General features: G+C 41.2%; 1 protein-coding gene across 2 annotated transcripts in view; it reads right to left on the minus strand.

Moving 5' to 3' along the window:
• Positions 1-317: 317 nt before the first annotated feature.
• Positions 318-21463, minus strand: part of phf2 (PHD finger protein 2) — a 41240-nt gene continuing 20094 nt past the window's right edge. Inside the window, exons 7-22 of one of the 2 annotated variants that reach the window (XM_082533550.1) lie at positions 21271-21433; positions 19717-19804; positions 19325-19431; positions 18036-18127; positions 17846-17935; positions 15620-15973; positions 15030-15146; positions 13516-13631; positions 13121-13299; positions 11516-11583; positions 9069-9235; positions 7952-8238; positions 5505-5600; positions 5306-5415; positions 4912-5224; positions 318-2451 (exon numbers count right to left, since the gene is read on the minus strand). In XM_082533550.1, coding sequence (XP_082389676.1) covers positions 2363-2451; positions 4912-5224; positions 5306-5415; positions 5505-5600; positions 7952-8238; positions 9069-9235; positions 11516-11583; positions 13121-13299; positions 13516-13631; positions 15030-15146; positions 15620-15973; positions 17846-17935; positions 18036-18127; positions 19325-19431; positions 19717-19804; positions 21271-21433 — 2436 coding nt within the window. In that variant the 3' untranslated portion in view covers positions 318-2362. Of the gene's footprint in view, positions 2452-4911; positions 5225-5305; positions 5416-5504; positions 5601-7951; positions 8260-9068; positions 9236-11515; positions 11584-13120; positions 13300-13515; positions 13632-15029; positions 15147-15619; positions 15974-17845; positions 17936-18035; positions 18128-19324; positions 19432-19716; positions 19805-21270; positions 21434-21463 lie in introns of both variants that reach the window. The other variant, XM_082533549.1, reaches the window with a different exon arrangement.

Consider the following 21463-nt stretch of genomic DNA (forward strand, 5'->3'; position numbering starts at 1 on the left):
TCTTCACTGAGCACATTCTGCGTCTTCACTTCTTGCCCACAGGACATTTAACCGCAGCCACACCTGCTGTGAAAAAAGTCGGACTGCTTTGGAGCGCTTTTTAAGTTAATACAGTTTTAATGGTGTTGACTTTGGCCTGGTTTTAATTAATGACTCGGCTAGAGCTGTGGGAGGAGTCCAAGAGCCCGATGATGTGCGTAGTGCTGGATTTGACTTTTAAGCAGGACAGTGTCAAGCAGGAAAGCAAAAAGAAACCATGTTTAGTGTTCACCACACAAACTGTCACAACGCAGGTGGGACAGGAACACATTACAAAGTAGGTTTTCCACAGTAACTGTATTGCAAAAGTAAACAAGGCGGACAATCATATCATTCAACAACAATATGTTTGTTCCTCGGAGTTGAATTTGCCATTTCTCCATGTCTTAGAAAAGTGAGCTATGATCTCCAACAGAATCGTCTAAATACAGAAAAATATATTTCAGGTCAAAAAGGATTGTAAATACTTGGTAGTACTGTGAAGAACAGTAAGGGAAGACAGCTACAACAGGTATCATTCACTGTCCTGGCACAGTGGATGCATTTAATAGGTCGGACATACAAAAATAAACCACAACAAAGCAACACACGTATTGTACAAAATAAAAACCTGAAAAGAGTGTTTGATCAGAGCGTTTCGGAGACGAAAGCAGAGCGCACTGAGACCATGTCGAAAATGTCCTGACCAAAATAACGTGGAAAAAAACACAACCCGAGGTGTGATGGAGGTGTGGACGCGGCTGCTTCGAACCATAATATCAACAATAGTAATGATAATCATGTCACATTGGAAATGGTTGGAGACAGGGTGTAGATAAAAAAGTTTGCCAACGTGGGTTCTAGTGTGTCAAATGTCCGTGGCGCCCCCCAAATACACAAACGCCTAAAAAAGAAAGCAACAAAAAGTAAAGGGTAAATTCACAACTTGATGAAATATCCAAAACCAAAAGAAAACAAAAACTCTTTAGAATTGTACAAGTATAAAAAAGCTACAAACATTAATAAATTACATCACTGACACATAAACACTTCACAAGGTGCTAGTAAAATAACTCCAAAACCCTTCAGGATACTAGAACTCGAACAAGAGGCTGGTCATAGAAACTTTAAGTGTTGCTTTTTTTAATCCTTTTATGTAATTTTCCCTCAAAGCTTCGTCTCTCGTTCAGACAGAATCACAATACAATTAGCTTTGTGTATGTAAGGCCATATGACAATAAAATGTATCGTGTCTTCGATTGTTTTCCAGGCAACACCTTTACGTCTAATGACAACATAATACTAATAATAATAAAAGTGAACCTCTGTTATTAAAAAAAAATACAAATAAAAATTAGGACTATAGTGTATATCCATATATATACTTTTATTCATTTATTCTTATTAGCAAAACCGGTAAAAATGCTGAATGAAGCCTTAAGGGGAAAGGATACAAAAAGTAGTAATTTAAAAGGCTATGTACAAGCTACATTCTATATACTGTGATGTGTGAAGCTATAAAAATGCAGAGATGCGCCTATGTTGTCGGTGCTGCCTGGGAAAGCAAAAGAAGAGAGAAAGTATCCCCATGTAACCGCAGACGTGACGTGGATGAGGCTTATCATCAGCGCCGTGTAGTGTCAGTAATCCTATGGCCGGTCCTCCTCCGTCTGACTGCGTTCGCTTTGACAAACATCTGGACGGCGCTGCCCGCGATTCGCTTTTTGTGCTTTATAGTCGCTCCTCATTTGCGATCCACGGCTCGGCACAAACGAACAAAGGTTCCCGCCGACAGAGACGCACGCGCGCTAATCGATTCTGATCAAACACGAGGACGTTGGGAAAGGAGGAGGTGAATTTTCCCAGTTCAATCGAGTGTGGCAATGATAAGCCGCATCCAGTTAGTAGGAAATAACCCTCAAAAACAAACAAACCAACAAACAAACAAAAAAAAACCCTGACCCAAGCGCACATGCAACTGAATACATGCAAGGGATACTTTCACAAATCTTGGAATGACTGCAATGTAATTCTACTTCATGTTTTAGCAACCCCTGATAAACTCACAGCTGTAGTAAAATGAGACATGTTCTCTTAAAAAATATTTATAGTAGGTTCTGTACACTTTTAATATCTGAAAGTTATAAAGTATAAGTAGAGGCAAAAACCTATTTGACTGATGTTCTTCTTAGAAATTCAAAAATGCATGATTTTCTTCTTCTCCCATCTCGTTTCAGTCTTTTATCTCTTTTCCACGTCGTTGGCTTTAATCGGTGAACGGGGGGGTGAGGTTGGGATGGGACCCAGCTCGTGAATTCCCAGTCCTACGACAGTCCGCTGCATGCTACAGAAGGAGCTTTCCATTTCGATGGATCTTTAAAATCTTTCCAAGTCTCTGTTTGGCTGTTGCCATGCCTTTCTTTAGCCGCTTAGCTGCAGGAAAGACAAGAAAAGACAAGAGGTAAGATGCCGAGCCAGCTTACAACATTTTGTTTCCAAAAATGTAACAAAGTAATACATCCTGACATGTTCGCACCAATATTTGCTAGCTTAGTGGCCTTTATGCTGGAACATGTTCATTGGTCTAATAGCAAAAACATGTTTAACATACTCATACCCAACAGGAGCCCCACAGGGCAACAACAGCACCTCAAGGCGCTTTATATTGTAAGGTAGACCCTACAATAATACATACAACAATCATATGACCCACTATGAGCAAGCACTTTGGCGACAGTGGGAAGGAAAAACTCCCTTTTAACAGGAAGATAGTGATTTTTCATCAACACTGTCTGAACATGTTGTTCCAGACTTTTGCTTGTGTCCAACAGACAGTGGAAAGACTTACGCTCACCGCATACTTTGTTAGGAATGTCCGGTCCAGCTACGAAAGACAAATATCTAATTACACAGTCACATGTCACCACATGACCTTTTGAAGTTCAGTCCAAATAGAAAGGGGAAAGAAAGGTGATTTAAGTGCCTCTGAATGGACTGGTCTGAGAAACTGCTGACCTACTGGGATTTCCCCTCACAAGCATACAACCATCACTAACACAGAATGGCTCAAAACAGAGAAACTATCCAGTTGGTGGCAGTTCTCTGGGTGAAAATGCAATTCAGTTCAATCTCATTTAAATAGCGCCAGATCACAACCACAATCGCTTCCAGACGCTTTATATTTGACGGTAAAGACCCTACAATTATACTGATAATAATGCCTTGTTAAGGGCAAAGGTCAGAATGGCCAGACTGCTCTGAGCGGACAGGACAGCAGCAGCAACTCAAATAACCCCTCACTACAGGAAAGGCAAGCAGAAGAGCATCTCTGAACCCACGCCATGTCAAACCTTGAAACAGATGGTTACAGCAGCAAAAGACCACATGTGGGTTAGTAATGGAGTCAATCACTAATGTCATGTTTGTATTATTGATTGATTGAGCATACTTTATTCATCCCGAGGAAAATTGGGTTAAGGCTGCCAGCCGTGCCAGCGCCAACGTTTATATTAAACATTATAACCGTTAAACACACAGGAGTGGCTGTAGCTCAGGAGGTAAAGAGGTCATCGTTGACTTTACCTCTGGGTGCTGCAGTCTACATACCAACTATACTTGACAACATACTGACCCCAAGCTGTTCTCTGACGCTTGTTAGACACAAAGCGTAGCACACAGTGCCTGCATGAATGAGACTAGTTTTACTGAGTGCTCAGGTAGAAAAGTGCTATATAAGCATTTGCATTTGTAATATTACTACTTTGCTAGTAACATTAGGCAGCATGCAAACTCAGATCATGCAGCTCGCTGCTGCGTTAAGTGTTTGTCTAATCAAGCCAAACTTGGCTGAATGGGCCACGAGGGGATAACTACAGTAAACAACAAGTGGGATTTGCAGCAGTGGGACTGTTTGTGCTTTGGCATCTTTCTTCTGGCTAATTTTAGTTAATGCCAGTGCGCCTGCTATTCTGACAAAATGGGCACTTTTAAAAGTTAATGCCAAATTATAGCATGTTGTGTTGTGGCCAGCAGAGGGGAACAAGACAGATCGTTTAAAATTCTGTTAAATAACATGTCTAAATGTCATTTCAATACTGGCGGGAAGAACCACATGCAAATGTAAATTAAAAAGCAATGCATTAATGAGAAGCTACCTAAAAGGATCCCTAGAAAACCTTTAAGTGAGACGCATTTCCTGGAGGAGGGAGTCACTCCCTCTAAGTATCCATCATTGGCAGTTCACAACAGTTCACACAACTGTCTCTCATTACAATAGGTTGCACTTTGCACGCTCAAAGAGCAGCGGCCGCCAAACCAAACTGTTATTTGCTAATTATTATTGATTACTAGTCCGGATGAAGCTTTAGAAATTGTAAAAAAAAAAAAAATCCTGGAAAGAACTTTCATTTGGCAAGATGGAAAACATTCATTTCCCTGAAAAACTGCTCAATTTAAAAGCCATTAGATATTCATTCATTACTGCTCCATTACTGAAAAGCTGCTACAAGAATCTCTGTGTAAAGAAGGCGAGCGATTCAAATTTATTCACGGGAAGTGAAATCTTAATCCCACAGATTACTAAAGCTTTAAAGACGTTACACGCAGCATTTGAAATTTTCTAACAAACAAATAGCCGTGCCTGTGCTTAAAGGGGACCTATTATGCTTTTCCTTTTTTCCTCTCTCGGAAACACACTGTTACATTGGCGTTAAATCGCTCATAACATACACTGCAATGGTTTAAAGGGAAATATATTTAGAAGTCATCACTGTGAGGCACAAAGTTCTGTCTGTTTCTGCAGGACCAACAACCAGTGACAGTTGCTCTGAGGATGACGGGACCATCCGTTGTGTATTTTCTTCTGCACACTCCACACTCTGTACACGTGCTCACCTTTGGCGTCTGCTGAGCCCACACGGTCACCCTTCGCCATGCCGCTGCTGTTGGTGCTTGTGGAGTTGGTGCTGTTGGGAGAGGACATGGACGGCCGTCTCTGGCTGAGGAAGACCCCGGGTGCCATGGGCTGCGGCCCTCCCGGTGACTTGACCGTTCCAGTGTTGAACTCGTGGTCTGTCAGGCTGCCGTCCTGGGAGTCCAGATTGTGCTCCGGCGAGCTACTGTCCTGAGAGATTTTCGGGGGCTCCTCTATTACTAGCGCCTTCTTTTTGGTGCTTTTCTTCTTCTTCTTGGTTTTTTGTTGTTCCTCCTTTTGACACATCATTTTTTGTTTGAGCAAAATGATCAGAAATATCTACAGTTGTGTAAGAATACAGTGTAAGTAATTTACCTGGTGGGAAAGCTTTGCTGCAGCCGCAGCCAGGCCTGTTTCTATGGACGCCACCCGGGCTCCATCTCTGGCTGGCCGCTCGTGTCGGGGAACTGATGGTCCTACGCGGGCTGCCAGGACATCCATATTGGGGTTTAGAACATATTTCTTTCATAAAACTCTGAAGCCAAGATGCTTCTTAAACAATGCCAGTGTTCACCTGTGGGGCTGTACGGAGTGTCGTCGCTGCTTTTCCGTTTCTTTGATCTCGATTTGAACACAGGATTATCCTCTTCGGACTCCAGCGAGGGGTAAACTAAAATCGAAACGTGGAACAGATTACTCACATGTCATGCATGTTAGCTCATTGCTGAGAAGTTGCAAAGAAAAGCTGCAATTACTTCAGTTTTCTGTAAAACGGAGGAAGTGGCAGCATGCGGTGCAGCTGCAAAGCAGCTGTTGACTGTCGGTTCACAGTGCAGCCATTCCAATCTAGACCTTTTAATATCTGATAATTGGATGATCAAGATAAAAAATGACCTGTTTATAAAAGCAGAGCAGAGTGCCAGTCTGCGGGAGAAGCTTCGGGATTTTAGAGCGAGAATGTTCGTGCTAAGAACAACTAATTGGACCAATTAGAAGTTCAAAAAGCTTGTAAAATAACCGTTTGGAACGCGTGTTAATCGCTTATTAACAAGCTAGGAGGCTCCAAACAGCTGTGTTTGGATGGGCTTCACAGGGAAAGCATTTTGCAGGAAAAAAAGATAAACTGGAGCAAAAAAACCCCAAAGAGACGCACGAAAAGTAAACATAAGCCCGTGTCACGTACACGTAATGAAAAGCTCCAGGCCAAATTGAGAAATTAAGCTCCACAAGCAGATACATAAGGGGCCAATTTGTTTTTAAAGCACCTGTTAGCAGCAGTGAGGATCAGACATGGCAGATACATTATTTTCTCATTCATGCGCTTGAAAAATGACACCAGACTGAACTCACAGAGCTCCGATCAGCTGCACTGTTTTTAGTTTTCGAATAAATCAGCCCTCCTGCACATTCAACTTTATTGATGTAGAAAACAAAAAGAAACAAAAAAGCGCAATAAAATAATAGTGAACCACTAAAAGTACTGCAATTTAAAAAATATATAAAAATAATAATGTAACAAAAATGTGTTTTAAGGTCCTTTAAGACCCAAATAAATATAAATGATAAAATATAAAGACATTGCAACTACTGTGTTTTAGATTTATGCATTTAGAAACAGCAAAACGTGAGAAATCTCAGTGAGGGAGTCTTTTCATTTTTAGTTTTTCCAACAAATCCTACAAAATATGATTCAAAATGATTGAGGGTTGCACTCTTAAAAGTGTTCAACTGGTTTTGATGCCACGGACACGTCCTAAAATTGTCAGATTGGGTCCAACAAAGAGCACCTTGTAGAGGCAGAGCTCCTTAATAGTAAAAAAGTTCAAAAAAATGCATCTTCAAATAGCTGAACAATTTCAGAAAAATGTTCCTGAATGCAAAGCCTTTGACGATGTCATCGTGCGTCATCAGAAGAGTCGGATAATGTGAAGAAATCAGTGCTGATATCTGTGATCTTCAGGCTCTCGGGGAGCTCTGCAGTAAACATGGATGTGATTCTCTCACTGAAACAATTGCACAGGTTACTGTCTGTGGACACAGTCACCGTGCCTTTAGTTACTTTTAGGATCTTCTGATTCTAAATCCTTTGTATCAAAACTAAAGTCTGATTATGTCTGAATATCTGTTTTTCCACTTAGCCAAACAGTTATTCAGTTCAAAGCAATTCTCAGTCTCTTGTGTGGAGCTACTTTTCATGTAATGCTTAAAGACAATTATTGGTGCATTAATATGAAGGCGAACAACAGAACAGTTCCAGTACAAACCTTCATGAAGCTCGTTTTTAAAGCGTGTATTTGTTTACATTTTGCAAACCATCTCTTTGAAGCTAACAGACGCAATGACAACATCCTGATACACATTCCCATTCCTGATCCTGATTACAAGAATGTTTTACCATGATTAAAGTTATCCCACTTCTAATTAGAGAAATCTCTTTACGTCTGCTCTCCGAAGTCATTCATCCTACGCCCTTCAAAGCTGGTGGGTGTAATCGGGTGTAGCGCTGAGTGAGAGGTTGTTTGGATGAGCTGTTTTAATATTTTGGTTAAAAGGTGTTTTCTGTTAGAGTGACGGCTTCCTGCTCCACTCTGTGTGTAGGGGGAGGAGCACACATAAACATGCATGTTTTTTTGGAGACATTTTTGGGGTTAATGCAATCCCAAGAGTCCAGCATATGAAATGTTTACCTAGTTTCATCACTCTGATGGTCTAAGCTTAGAAAGACAGCCATCCAGAAACACACTCTATCTTTTCAGTTCGTGTTTTTGTCTCATTTTCAGCATTTTCTTGGTTTCCTGTGATTCTGCCCAGACAATAGGTAGGTGTGACTTATAAATTCATAAAGTACACTGTAGCTGAAAAAAACACATCCTGGGTACAATAGGGCAAAACAGGGAATGCTTTGGAACTTGACCAGCACCAGTATCATGGAAAAATGACACTCGTTACCGCCGTCACCCCACCCTGCCCACGATGACAGGAAAATGAGGAAACAACAACAAGTTGGCATTTGTCGCTTACCGTAATCCGAGTCCTTGAAACACGCATCCATGTGATCTTGGTCGTCGTCATAATCTAGACTCTCAATACTGCTGCTCTTCCTGGGTTTCTTTGGCAGACGTTTAGTCGACCGCTTGCTGTTGTTTCCGCCTCCTCCTCTGCCGGCCTTCTTGCCGGCCTGCGAGCTGTGCGAGTTGTTCTTCGACTGGCCGTTGTTTTTGGCCTGGCTGTTGCTCCACGGCTGCTGCAAGCTCTCTGAAGACGACAGGTTGGCCATGGACAGCATGCCCTGAATGGCCTCCTGTGTGCTGGGAGATGCAGGTGGCTGACTGTAAGTATGTCAATAAGAAATACACAACAACACAGCCATTACATGGTGGTCAACACGCTGGCAGAGGTCAAAGAAAGAAAGAAAGAACTGAAGAAGGCTCTGAACCAGATCTCGGTGTAAGCTAGATTACAAACTGTGCCTCAGTGGAACAAAGAGGAAGGAAAACTGTCAAAAACAAATATCCTCTTTAAGACATCGCTCCCAAAATGAATCCACACACCCATTAAGCTATCACCTGCTGAGCTGCCACAAGAAACAAAGCGACTATCACACACCGCTATAATGAAGCTTCAGCCCCTCTTCAAAGCACCAACGATGTGATAAATTAACATATTTCATCAATGTTTTCTTTCTTTCTTTCATTGCTCATTTGTAGCTTTCAGTGTGGTGGAAATAGACCATCAAGAGCTCGCAAACAGCAAAAGGCAAAGGGAAGAGCCTGGAGCCACGCAGCGTTTGATAGATTAACACGGGATGAAACAAACACTGACTTAACACAAACTGCTGACAGAATCGGTGTAAACTGTTGCTCCAGCCGCTAGCTGATTTTTCAGCTCTGAGCGAAGCTGTAAAATTCAGCTTTTTCATCCAATTACGTCGCCGCTGAGTAGGCCATTTGTTTGTCAGTGCCTCGGTCCATTAAGAAGAGCTAAAATTCATTTACTGAAGGAAAAGGGGGTCCAGCGGGAGCCATTTAGAGATTAATGCTGCGCATGTACTCTAACTCAAATGAGTTTAGAAGTCCAAGTTCTGTTGGTGTTGATGGGAATGCAGCAGAAAATTGACATCGGGGTTAGGTTAGTCTACCTGTTGGTGCCGTAGTCGATGCCACCCACTTGCTTGCTGGCCTGCAACAGGTCCAGAATTCCTGCGGCGCTGCCGCTCTTTTTCTTCACCTTGGAATTGCGACTTTTGACCTCAGGCTTGGCCTCCGTGTCTATGTGCAGCGTCTCTTCATCTGAGGAGTCTGTGCTCTGGTGTTGAAGGAAGTGAACGTACAGGAAAGAGATATGAGAGAGACTTCAAGTTTCTTTCCTTTTCTGGCAAATGTTCGCTTTTCTTGTAATGGCTTCTTTACTGCAGTCTCACTGTTTATCATAGGACTGCCGCCAGAAAGTCTCAGTAGGAGGCCCCAGGGCACAAATGAGCCGTCTGCCCCCGTCAGCCCCCTTTTTAGTTATTCACTTTAACATAAATGTTTTTAGAACGATGCAAAAACAGGCAATATTGATATTTGATTCTTCTGCTGTCGACTACATTCTCATTTACTAACCTTACCCCACACAAAGACACTCTAAGCAAATGTAGGGCACTTGCAGCCCCTCAGGACTGGACCCCTGGGATATTTGCCCACTTTTTCCATCTGCTGATCCAGTATGGAACTACAACCTCGTTTCGAAGAATAGATTTGTGAATGAAAAACCCACATTTTAATGTTAATAGTGACAGTTTATCTAACAGCTCTATTTTAATGCCGCCGTGCTTTTTTAAAATTTCAACTTTCTTTGTAAAACACTACAGAGATTTAGGACGACACCAGCTGCTTTAGTGTTAAATTATCTTTTGACATCATTTCATGAAATGCCAATAGTTAGTGGGGGACACATGTGGACTGTCACCCAGCCACTTTAGCATCAGGGCTCTTCTTCTGTGGTTCTGTTCTATTGGAGTGTGTACAGTAAGCAGTTTGATACTGTCTTGCTAAAACATGTAAGGCCTCGGCTGAATATTTTGTTGCCTAAATGGCAGCATGTGTTTTTATTAAACCTGAACATATCATTTAGTATTATTGGTGCCTTCACAGGTGCACTCATGCTTCTCATGCCATCAGAAGGCAGCATGAGCAACACTTTCTACTTTAGTCTTTTGGAGCTCAGACGCAGAAAAGAAGGCAGAGTATCTGATTCCTTCGTTGTGTGGGGGTCTTTAAACTTCTTCTTAAAGCCTTGCTGGCTGAGGGCTTTCAGATAGTGATAATCTAACACTGGTTTTCAGTCTTGTCCCTTTGCTACATAGATTATTTTATATTCTCTTAATCAATAATTAATTGCATGAACCACAAAAAGAAGCCTTAAATCAAATGTCCTCCTCATCGTGATGAACCTCTTCATATCTTCTATTTTACCAGAAATGTTTAAGCTACTTTCTTTGCACGGCTCTGTCACAGCAGGAATAGTATACACACGTTTCATTTAACAGGTTTTTATACCAAATGCTCCCAGTGGATGGTGTCGTGTCACATGTTGTATGAACCACTACAATATGGAGTCATTATGTTTACCTATATCCAGTGTGATTAAATAAAAATGTTCCTAATTAATCACATTAGAGCTAAAATGTTCTTTGTCCTTTTTTCAGTCTTCTGTTTTCTCGTCCCAGCTTCTTTGAAACATGTTAAATTCAAAAATATAATTTTTTCATTAAAAAGACAAAATTCAGTTTTAACATCTATTTATAATCTTTCATTTTAATATGTATTTAAATGAGTGGCATGGCATCACAACAACACAGAATTTGAAATATCCGGGGAAACTGCAGATCAAGGCTGTGATATGGGTTCTAGTGACCTCTCATTAGTAAACTTGGTCTAGGCTTTTTCTTCCTCTTCCTCCATTCATGCCACAGCTCTTTCTCTCATCAGTGTGTGTGGCTCCACAGCACAGGAAGTCTCCGCCTCTGAGTTAAAGGAGCACTGCAGAATTTTTTCACAGTCTGTTTATGCATCACATTAACGTCATAACTGCTTAAGTTTTATGGATAAAACGCCAAAACATTAAATTCTCTGTTAAGTGCAAAAACTTTACATTTATCGAGTGTGCGCGTCTGTCCAAAGTGATTCCACCACACAGGTCGTGTGTATTATTTTTTGGAATTATTAGTATGCTTCATCAGCACATAGAACTTACTGTAGGTGGGCAGTGAAAGTTATTGTACAAATAATAAATAAGTATAAAATATAAATTTTTACATTGTGTCATTCTGTTTGAATGTCTCATAAATACTGATGTTCATATGTTAAAGCTTAGTGTAAAATGTCATCAAATATAATAAAACAAAGGCGCAGAACTGGAGCTTACATCTTACTGCAGTTTGCAAAAGGACAACTGTTTATGAGAATCAACCTAAACAAAAATGTAAGCACTAATTTTGTATTGATTATTTTTCTCATTAACGGTGGGAGGCTGACGATTTTCAAGCTGGGCCTCAGTGTTCCAACGTTTGGGAATAGCAGATACAGGTGATGTCGTACATACCTTAGTCACCGAGGGTTGAAACTTTGTTTTTTTGGCTGGCTGAATAGGTTCTCTGATGTCTGATAAAACTAGGGAAAAACAAATGTAACAATCAGCACCATAACATCGGAATTAGTAACATTTTAAGACTAGTCTTCCAATAAGACTAACAACTAGGGATGGGTACCGGTATCCGGTACCATTATGGCACCGGTTCTGACATAAACGGTAGTAACCAGACCGAAAAGCAGCGCACATTTCGGTGCTTTATTTCGATGCTTTTTTTTCCCTGAGATGTCATACACTTTGGATTCTAGCCAATCATTTTACCTTTGCAAGCATAGTAGGCGGGGCCAGGTACGTATGTTCTTTTAGAGCAGATTAAAAATGACCAAGGCAAAGTGGTCAAAAGTCTGGCTGTACTTCACAGCAAAAGATGCAAACTCAGCAGCCTGCAACAAGCTGATACTGTGCAAAGGAGGTAACACCTCGAATCTGATGAAACACCTGGCGACGCATAGCATTTTGTTAAAAGCCGAGAAATGCGCCGTATTTGATAGCTTGCTGCGAGACCTCACACCGAGCACATCTACTGCGGGTGTGGTGCCTGTTATCGGACCCGGAGTTAGCAACATCCCCAAAAACCCGAAGAGCAGAGTCCTGGCCCCTAGCCCTGCCAGGTAGCAGAAATGATGAGGATGATGATGCAGCAGCAGCCGTTCTTCTCTGCGTGAGTAGCTTAACGTTGTTCGTGTGTAATTTACGTTGAGTAGGCTAACCACGTTATTACATTAATGTGAACTAGCAAACATCATCATGGCTACATGCAGCTGTCTTCTTGTTTGATGGCAGATACTCCCTTCACCCTGGCCAAAAAGGCTAAAATGACCAAAGAAAAAGTGGAAAACAGCTAAACATAAAACCTAAACAATACCCATCCCTACTAACAACAACGCTGTGGTAACTCGTGCTACCACAAGTTAGAGATTTTTAGAGTTAAAGTGGACACTTTTGTTATTCATACTTCGTCTTTAGCTGAATTTCCTTCAGCTACAGTCACAAACGAGCTGTATATACTAACTCGTGACAAAACAGGGCTTGCTCTTCTTTAACAACACATTATGTAAATGCAAGTAATTCGACTTGAATTGCCGAGATTTTCTTTCTTTTTTGTAATTTTACTGAAAATTTAGTCAATCATCTGATAACTATGTCATTAAAAAAGTAGTCATTTTACAGTTAGGTCAGCAATCAAAACAGCAGTGATGCTTTGTGCCGTGTAGGCTGATGTTGTCACAGTTCTTAATCTCTCAAACAAAGCTTTTTTTTTTCCAGATGTTAAGCAAAAACTGAAATGTCAGAATGGTTTAACCATTATTTATGTACAAAAATAAACCAAACTGTTTAATGCATCTGTCTTAAAAAATCATTTTACAGAGCTAAAACATGCCCCTAAACATGTTTTTAATTTAGAACAGGAAATACCAGATCAAGAGTATATCGCTGAGTAAATCTTTGGCACTTTTTGATACATACGCATTGAAGCCGATACTCTGAAAATTGCCCAGTCTAACTTGATAATTTAAACAAACTGAAACACGAACCAAATAAGCCCAAAATACTCACAGGAAAGATCTCTCTTAACAGTGTTCTTTTTCCGTCTGATGGGGAATTCGTCAATCTTCAGCTCGCCTTCATCTGAGACGTACTCATACTCGTCTATCACTGGCTTGGTTTTGTCCTCTTTTAGGTTTTGTAATGATCCAAAAACACTTGAGTTGGTCTGAGGTTTCAGGGTCTTGGAGCTGAAAATGAAACCGCAGGACAATAAGGGAGTGATACGAGGCTCAGCCAGGCGCTCGCAGCGAGAAGTCCTTGAATTAGCTCTAATGGATATGCTGCTGATAGCCACATGGCTCTACAATCACCAAAATACACCACATGAGAAAGCTGGCGTGCTCGTCTCTTCAAAGACCTGAAGTCGAACATTTACGTGGCGATCGCAGCCATTCCATACATACCTCAGCAGTTTCCTGTGAGACATAGTAAAGCTGAATCTGTCTTTATTGCTTGACAGCAGTGTTCTGTCAAATTTGCATTCCTCCTCCATTTTCAGCAGGGAATCGGGTTTACTATTCTGCAACATTCCAAGGAAAATAATGTCAGAGAAGCTAAAAGTAATCAGCGTTATGTTAAAGAACAGAGAGGATGACAGATATCTTGGTGTCGCTATTTCTGGTTCACTGCATTAATGAGAACACTTCATGCCAATTTAAACCGACTCTGTACTTTTATTTCAAAGGAAAGATTAATTGCATATAACTATGTTCCCTCAGTTCTACAGAGCATCTGAGCCTCTCTTAGCTCACTGTTTTGATTCTAGCTGAAGTTTAAAGGAAATGTGGCCTCTGTCTCATGCCTTCATTTTTACACTTCAATGTAAATGTAGCTAACTGGAACTTAAAAAAGTAATCGTATAAATGAAGAAATGATCTAAAACTTGGCACATAAAGATTCTCAGTCCTTGTGTACTTTAGGAAACCTGTTAAACAATCAGAATTTAAAAAAAGAAAAGAAAAGACGCTGTCATTAACTGTTTCATCAACTCTTAAAATAAACCTTGCTGTTAAAAGGGTGAGTACCTCATGATGTTAAACCCAACAGGTCAAATTTTCTGACCCAATTTTCACTAAACCAAATCCACATAGAGGAATGCAGAACGACTGCCATGAAAGTCCCCACTGATCACACTGTAATTAACTGCAACCCAAGAACATCCATTTTCACATTTTCAAATATTCACTCCTCAGCTGTTTTTGTTTCCTACGCGCTGTAATCTGAAACAGAAATTTCACACTGCCGTGCGACACCGACGAGCTTTATAGACCTAACAGAGAAGCTGCGAGCCTCTGCACAAATGAACAGTGATCACAAGTGAAGATGTGGTTGTCAGTGACCTTGGTAAAGGTCTAACGGGGTCTCTTCCCCATCTGTAAATGTTTGGCCTGATGTGAACGAGCAGTGGGATGGAGGTCCTTGGAGGGGTTTAATACATTCCACAGCAGTTTGGCATTGTATTTTCCAAGAAACTAAAGCCCTCTAATGTCTTCCGTTCACCAAAATTACACTTTCTTTTTCTCCCCGCTAAAAACTTCCTCCTGTTGTTCTACAATAACGATACAACACGCTTTAAAAGGAGATGGGGGCATATGTAAATACTTAGATGGAATGCACTGGATATGGACATGGCGTAATTCCATTAGGTAAACTCTGGGAGGGCGGACGTTTCTGGAGAAGCCCTGATGAGGTGCAGGCCTCAAATGTGCGACTTGGGCCGCATCATTACTTTGGCTGATTGCTTTGAAGTGAAGTGTTCAAATCATTGTTGGATGGTCCTGCATTTTTTCTATTCAGCTGCTCAACTTGTAACCTTCATAGCTTATTGCCTAAAGAATTTCAAATGCATTGGCTGTTGCAGGCCAAGGCGAAAGTCTTCACCACCATTAGTTTAAAATAACAGCTCCGGTAAACTTACCTTGTACTTCCATTTCGCTTCAGTCTTGTTTTTATTCTGCTCTCTGATATCAAACTTTTCCACATTGTTCTGCTTTGACATTTCCTTCTCAGACATGCTCAGGACATTCTTAACAGCCTGGAAAATGAAAGCAATTACAGAGAAACATAACAGAACGATCAATCGGTGAAACTGTTCTGCCCTGCAAAGGCAGAAAGTGGAACTGCAGAAAGAGTTTAACTGAACTGTGTATCACATGTCTAATCTATAAAATCTTAATTCAATGCTTATACATACAATCATTTTCACAGATGTTATGTTACACCTCTGCAGTTAAAAAACGATGACCTGGTATATGACCGAGCATCGGCCACCCTTATGTAGACATAGACGCACTTCTTTGATTAAAAAAAGCCTGTTTAGCATGTGCACCAGTTAATGCATACTAGCAGGGAAAGCTGTGCAGCCAGTTATATATGCTAACACTTTACAGCTGCCTGCAGGCAGCAGCTGAACATTTCATAGCATAATCAGATACAGAACGGTTGACCTACAATGAAACTAGAAACCATCATTTCTATAAAAAAGTGCTAACATAACTAAATGCTCACCTTAGGCTTTTTTGGCTGGTCCATTTTACTCAAAATGTCCTTTGCATGGGACTCCAGCGCAGCAAAACTGGAGGGTTTAGGAGGTGGTGATGACTCCTTTGCTGACTTTGCTTTCTTCTTTCCTCCTTCCTTGACCTTTGGCACCTTCGGAGGCTTGGGCGTCTTTGAAGGTTTGGGAGGCTTGGGTGGTTTAGGGGGTTTAGGGGGTTTTGAGCTTTTCTTTCTGGACTTCTCTCTGCTGGGTGAGGGGACATGTGCTGGAGACACGGCTTCTTCAGGCTCGGACTGGGTGGACAACGGTTCCTCAACTGGTACCTTAATTGGAGCTTCGCTTTTAATGGCTTTTGTTGTGTTCTGTAAAAGAAATCAAGGTCAACTTTTGACTTTGTAACCTGCCGTTAAACCTTCTGTGAGTTCATTAAACCTAAATTAGGATTTTGCTTTTATTATTTAACTTTATCACTGGTGTGATCATTTACAACACTTCAGAATGTAGTCACCTGGTACTGCACTTTATTTTCTACATAAAATTACCTGTCTCGGGGCTAAAACATCGACACAGACACACCTATGGGCAATTTAGAGTGACCAGTTAACCCAACCCCACTAACTGCATGTCTTTGGACTGTGGGAGGAGAGAGAGAACCCACGCAAACACAGGGAGAAAATGCAAACTCAACACAGAAAGACCCCGGCCTGATGGTGGAATTGAACTCAGAACCTTCTTGCTGTGAGGCAACAGTCCTAAGCACTGTGCTGCCCAAAGCTTACAGCACCTGGGATTCCCAGGCGGTCCAGGTGCTCAGGAAGTGTCATTTGATCAACTTTAAAGTCTATATGTAATGTTCTAATTCATTTCAAAGTTTTATTATTCAGATACTGGATCTATAGATGATGTGTTGCTGACATAGGGATGTTTCATATTCCAACATGTTTTTTAAATGACAATAATTCCATGTTCCTCAATATTTTACTAGATATTAAGAGCAGGTCGTTTGCAGTGCTGTGCTCTGGTTTTCAGTGATGAACTATGTTGGATTGATGCAGGGCAGACTGTGATATCCTTGGTCACTGGTGGGTTTAAAATCTGAGACACTGTAAGAGAAAGATAGGACCCTCAAGTCTAAACTGAAACTTATGAGAGAATTTTAGATAGAACTAAAGTTTTATGAATACCAGAGGAGAAGCTTTTAAAATCCCATCTGTGTGAAGAGTGAGCAAACTCTCTGAATATTCGATGCATAAAGTTTGTGTGTCTTGCTGACCTTTAAAATGAAAGCTAATTTAAATAATGCTTCAAGGTAAATGCAAATATTAGTGTTCAGATGCTTTTTAATATGGCTGCTAAGTAGGAGGACTCGCTTGTAGAAGATGTCATTGATTTAAGTGTATCATGTTCTTTAGTAAAAACTGCAGAATTCCAGCTTTATACTGTCAAGAAGTTACAAAGTACCTGTAATGGCAAACGTAACATGAGCTTATATATATGTATAGGAGGATGTAGTTGTCTCTGCTACACCTGAACCTAGGGACCCCCACCTGGCAAATCCTACTTTAACCACTGGGCTAACTGTATGCTCAACTAAGAGATACAAACAAAACATAAAAACACATTCTTTCTATTCACCATTTGGTTGCAAACACAATGCCACTGTGTGTTGCAAGCTAATCTTTTAGTAACAAGTTATCTGAACAACAGCTATTCATAGCACTAACATGGTATTTAATGCTAGATAAGCTAGCTAACATTTAGCTATCAGCTAAATGTTAGCTAACATTTAGCTGATAGCTAAATGTTAGCTGTTGGCTAAATGTTAGCTGCTAAGATTTGGTTTGCTTTTTGTTGCTACCACATGTAACAAAAGAATAATTTTTTGCCAAAAGAAAGTTCCAATTTTAAAAGTAAAGAAAAATTTAGTAAAGTATTTTTTATCATTGAGATTAGCGGAAAGACGAGGGCTTCATAATCTACAGAACATCAGCCTTCTTTGATGGCAATAAAATGTTAATTTTTCTGCAAATCTGACATTTGAGAGTTTATGGAGAGGCCTAAGTGGAAAGGGTTAATTTGCAAAAACCAAATATGAATATTAAGCTTTTTGATTAGCAAAAATAAGGCATCGTCCTCTAGACAAACCTCTATGGTTTCCTATATGTCATAATATGAAACATTAATTTCTCCTGGAGCCAAAAAACTATGAAATTACCACCTAGAAATAAAAATACCTCTGACAATCTGATCTCTTTGGCAAGATCCTTAATGAGTTGTGATGGCTTCATGTTCTCTGGAAGCTCATCTTCATGTTCCAGGAGAGCCTGTTACAAAAAACAAAACAAATACAAAAAAAGTTTCTAAGAAAATAGATAGATACATGACACTAGATACACTCTATTTTGTATTTAGTTGCCTCCATACCTGCTTTTTAGTCCAGGCTCTAAAGGCTCCATTGATGATTTTGGCACCATGTATCAGGTATGGAGCTGGCTGCTTATTCGCTTTATGTAAACCTACAGAGCAAAGAATGCAAATTTTATCACTGAGTGAATCGTGGCCTTTGAACTGTGAGCAGCTGGGACTACTGCAGTTAAAAAGGGCACAACGGACAGTGTAAATTCCCAGTGGTGGCGAGATTTACAGGATCTAACTGAAATAAGCCTTTGATCAACAGGAGAACAGCTGAGAGAAGATAAAGCTACTGCACTCCTCAGTGTACAGAAGAGGGACTCCCATCAACAGGGCGACTTTGTGTTTAGACAACACTGTCCTGTTACCTTAATTCAGACGTGCAGATCAACCCCAACACAGCCAAGCGGCATGTTAAAGCTCTTAAGGTGCAAGCCACCATCATCTTGCTGATTTACTCTGGATATTATCTTCTACTAGACCAGCTTTTCATGACTCACAATCCCTATTTATCTCACGCTGAGCCTAGCGCAGCTCTGTGTGAAACAAGCCTCTCCCTTTAAGGCCACCGTTTCTGTAAACCGACTTTCCTGTGACTGGCTGCCCCTCACAAACAAAGAACTAGTGGGTGGGGCTTCTGAGATTACCATATTGGGGTGTATTTCCTATCTTTGAGGAGAGCAGAAAATCACTGCCTGAGAGAGCCGTCTGAAGGATTACATGCAAATACACTGAACTCATTATTTGAAGCCACGTTCAATATGTGTGTCCACGACTGAACCGTATACTACATATGACAGAAAATAAGGAAAAGCATAATAGGTGGCTTTTCAAAAGAATAATGGCATATTAATGACAGAGCTTTATAGTTTGGAGGTGGCGTGCACCACACAAAATCACAATCTGGTTTTAACACATGAACATACACAGAAAATGCTGGAAACATAAACAGTTGGGCCACGCCAGCTGAAGGGAGTTTAAACACAGGCTTGTAATGGAGCAAGTGATTCTAGCTGGGCCAAACCTTTTGAAGCTAATCATCTGTGAACTCTGCGATTCACCGATTTAATGACTGAAATAATATTAGAGCATCCAGCTCCTCATCTGCGCTGCAGACATGCAGCCACATGCTGAATGTGCAGCCCAGAAAAAAAGATGCATTTCTGACAGTGTTTGTGTTTTCTCCGCATTCACGCATTCCTCTGGAGAAATATCGAGTGAAACGAGGATGAGTGTTTACATTAGAGTACCACACGCAAAGCCGGAGTCTATAACTACACCGACGCGATTTGAGACTTCACCTTTGAATCGTTCGAGGAGGTGTCGCCCCACATACCAGCACGCCGTCTCAAAGTTGGGGAAAGGAGTGAGAGTTTTGACCTTTAGCCGTTTTTCAATTTCATATGCCCTGAGGAAGATAAAAAAAAAGGTTTCAGCTAAACATCATCACGGATTACTAACAAAGGATGGAATTCACAAAGTACTTCCAAAGAGGGAGAATTCATAAACAGAATTGGTGGAATTTGGAGCAGGAAAGAATTGGAAACTACTGAATAATATCAACCGAGGCCTTTAAGGTCACACTAGATCACCACAGGAATGTCTGCAGGAGGCACAGTGGATCACGTTATAACCCAGTGCACTAAAAACAAGCGTAAAGAATGAATGTGTGTGAAAAGGAAGGTGCCCAAACCTCATCTGCATCTCCACACTGAGGTTGTGGACAAAGTGTCCAGAGAACGCCAGACAGTCGACAGGTGTCAGTATTGCATTGATCCAACCTGAAGGAACCAGATGAGACAAGATAATCATCCAGTATTTACAAGAATAACATCAATGCAGCATTCTGAATGCAAACAACAACATTTCTTGCATTTTTATTGTTAAGGAAGTATTACCTGTATACTAGTGCTGTCAGCGCTAATCTCGCTAAAATGACGTTAATGCCATAACCGCATCAACGCGGCAAATCTCTGTTAGTGAGTTAACGCAGATCGCCCTGTGGGAGGGGCTGCATGGCGCTAACGTGTTAACGAGCTAAACGCGCTGATGCGTTGATGCCGTGCAGCCCCTCGCACGGGGCGAGCCACGTTAACTTGCTAACAGAGATTTGCCGCGTTAATGCGTCTGTGGCGTTAACGTCATTTTAACGAGATTAACGCTGACAGCACCAGTATATGCATGTTTTATGACTAGCCACATGCGATCTGTCCTCTCTGGTTTTAAGACAAGATAAGGCTAAAATAAGAGAGTCCAATTTTAGGCTACGTGGAAAAAATATCGGTCACTGCAGTTCAGTATCAGATCAGACCAAGTAACAAGTCCTAAACAATGTGAAAAGGAGAAGCTGCTGAAAGTGGACTGCAAAGCAGCTTGCAGTTTACTTTGGGAAGTGCACCTTCTGAGAAATGTAACTACACGTCGGGGCTGACACAGTCTGCAACTACTGTGATCGGCCTGTTCTGGACCACTGATTCCTCTTGTGCATTTCCAAATACTTTTTTTGAATTCATCAGTGAGAGAACAACAATAATCGCTTCAGTATAAAGAACAATAATCACAGCATCGATACAAGAATCACAACTGTCAGCAGATTCCTAGAGGGAGAAGAGATGTGAGGGAGTGTACAAAGAGCTGAAAAACCTGAGGGACAATTATATTTGCTTCTGGGGAAAAAACAAAAAACCCCGAAGATACAGGCTCTACAAAGATTCCCCGCACAAGTGTAAATCAGGCCAACGTCATACATGATGCACCAGCTGAAGATAACAGCTGAGCTATGAGTAAAAAGGGGCTCATACTGACTATCTTATTAGCTGTTACTTAGCACTTAGCTAAGTTAGCTTCTTTTCCCACATGTTTGCACTGATTAGGAGATGCTCTGTATCTCATTTTACATCTGTATAGTGACAATAAAGGCATTCTACTCTATTCTATTCTAGCTGCTGCTCAGGAAGAAGAGCAGGTCGTCAGCAGATCAGAAGGTCGGTTGCTTGACGCTCAGCTACACCTCAAACTACCCTTGGGAAAGAAAAAAAACTGGCAGGCATGTCCGCATTGGCCTTCGTGCTGACCGTCTGATGATAAAATTTACATCACTGAGACCAAAGTGGACTCACGGACACGGGAAGTGTGATTCCTGCTTGTGATTGAGTCAACAAGGCTTCTGTCTGTCCCATTCATTCATGAGAACAGGAAAAGAGCGAAACATGTTCAGCTAGACTCATGAGAGGAGACCAGCTCTGACCTGATGGGATGAACAGGGACTGGCCTTGCTTCAATGTGCATTTGTAACACTTGTCCACCTGGTCAGCAAAGAACATTTCGCTGTGATTGGACGACGACCTCCAGCGCTCGTACAGAGACAGGTTGGCCGAGGTGGGCTTAATGAGGAAGAAGATCTTTTCTCCCTGCAAACATAATCACAATTTCCAGCGTCA

Source organism: Aulonocara stuartgranti (genome assembly GCF_965226115.1).
Source record: "Aulonocara stuartgranti genome assembly, chromosome: 5".
Taxonomy (NCBI): Eukaryota; Metazoa; Chordata; class Actinopteri; order Cichliformes; family Cichlidae; genus Aulonocara; species Aulonocara stuartgranti.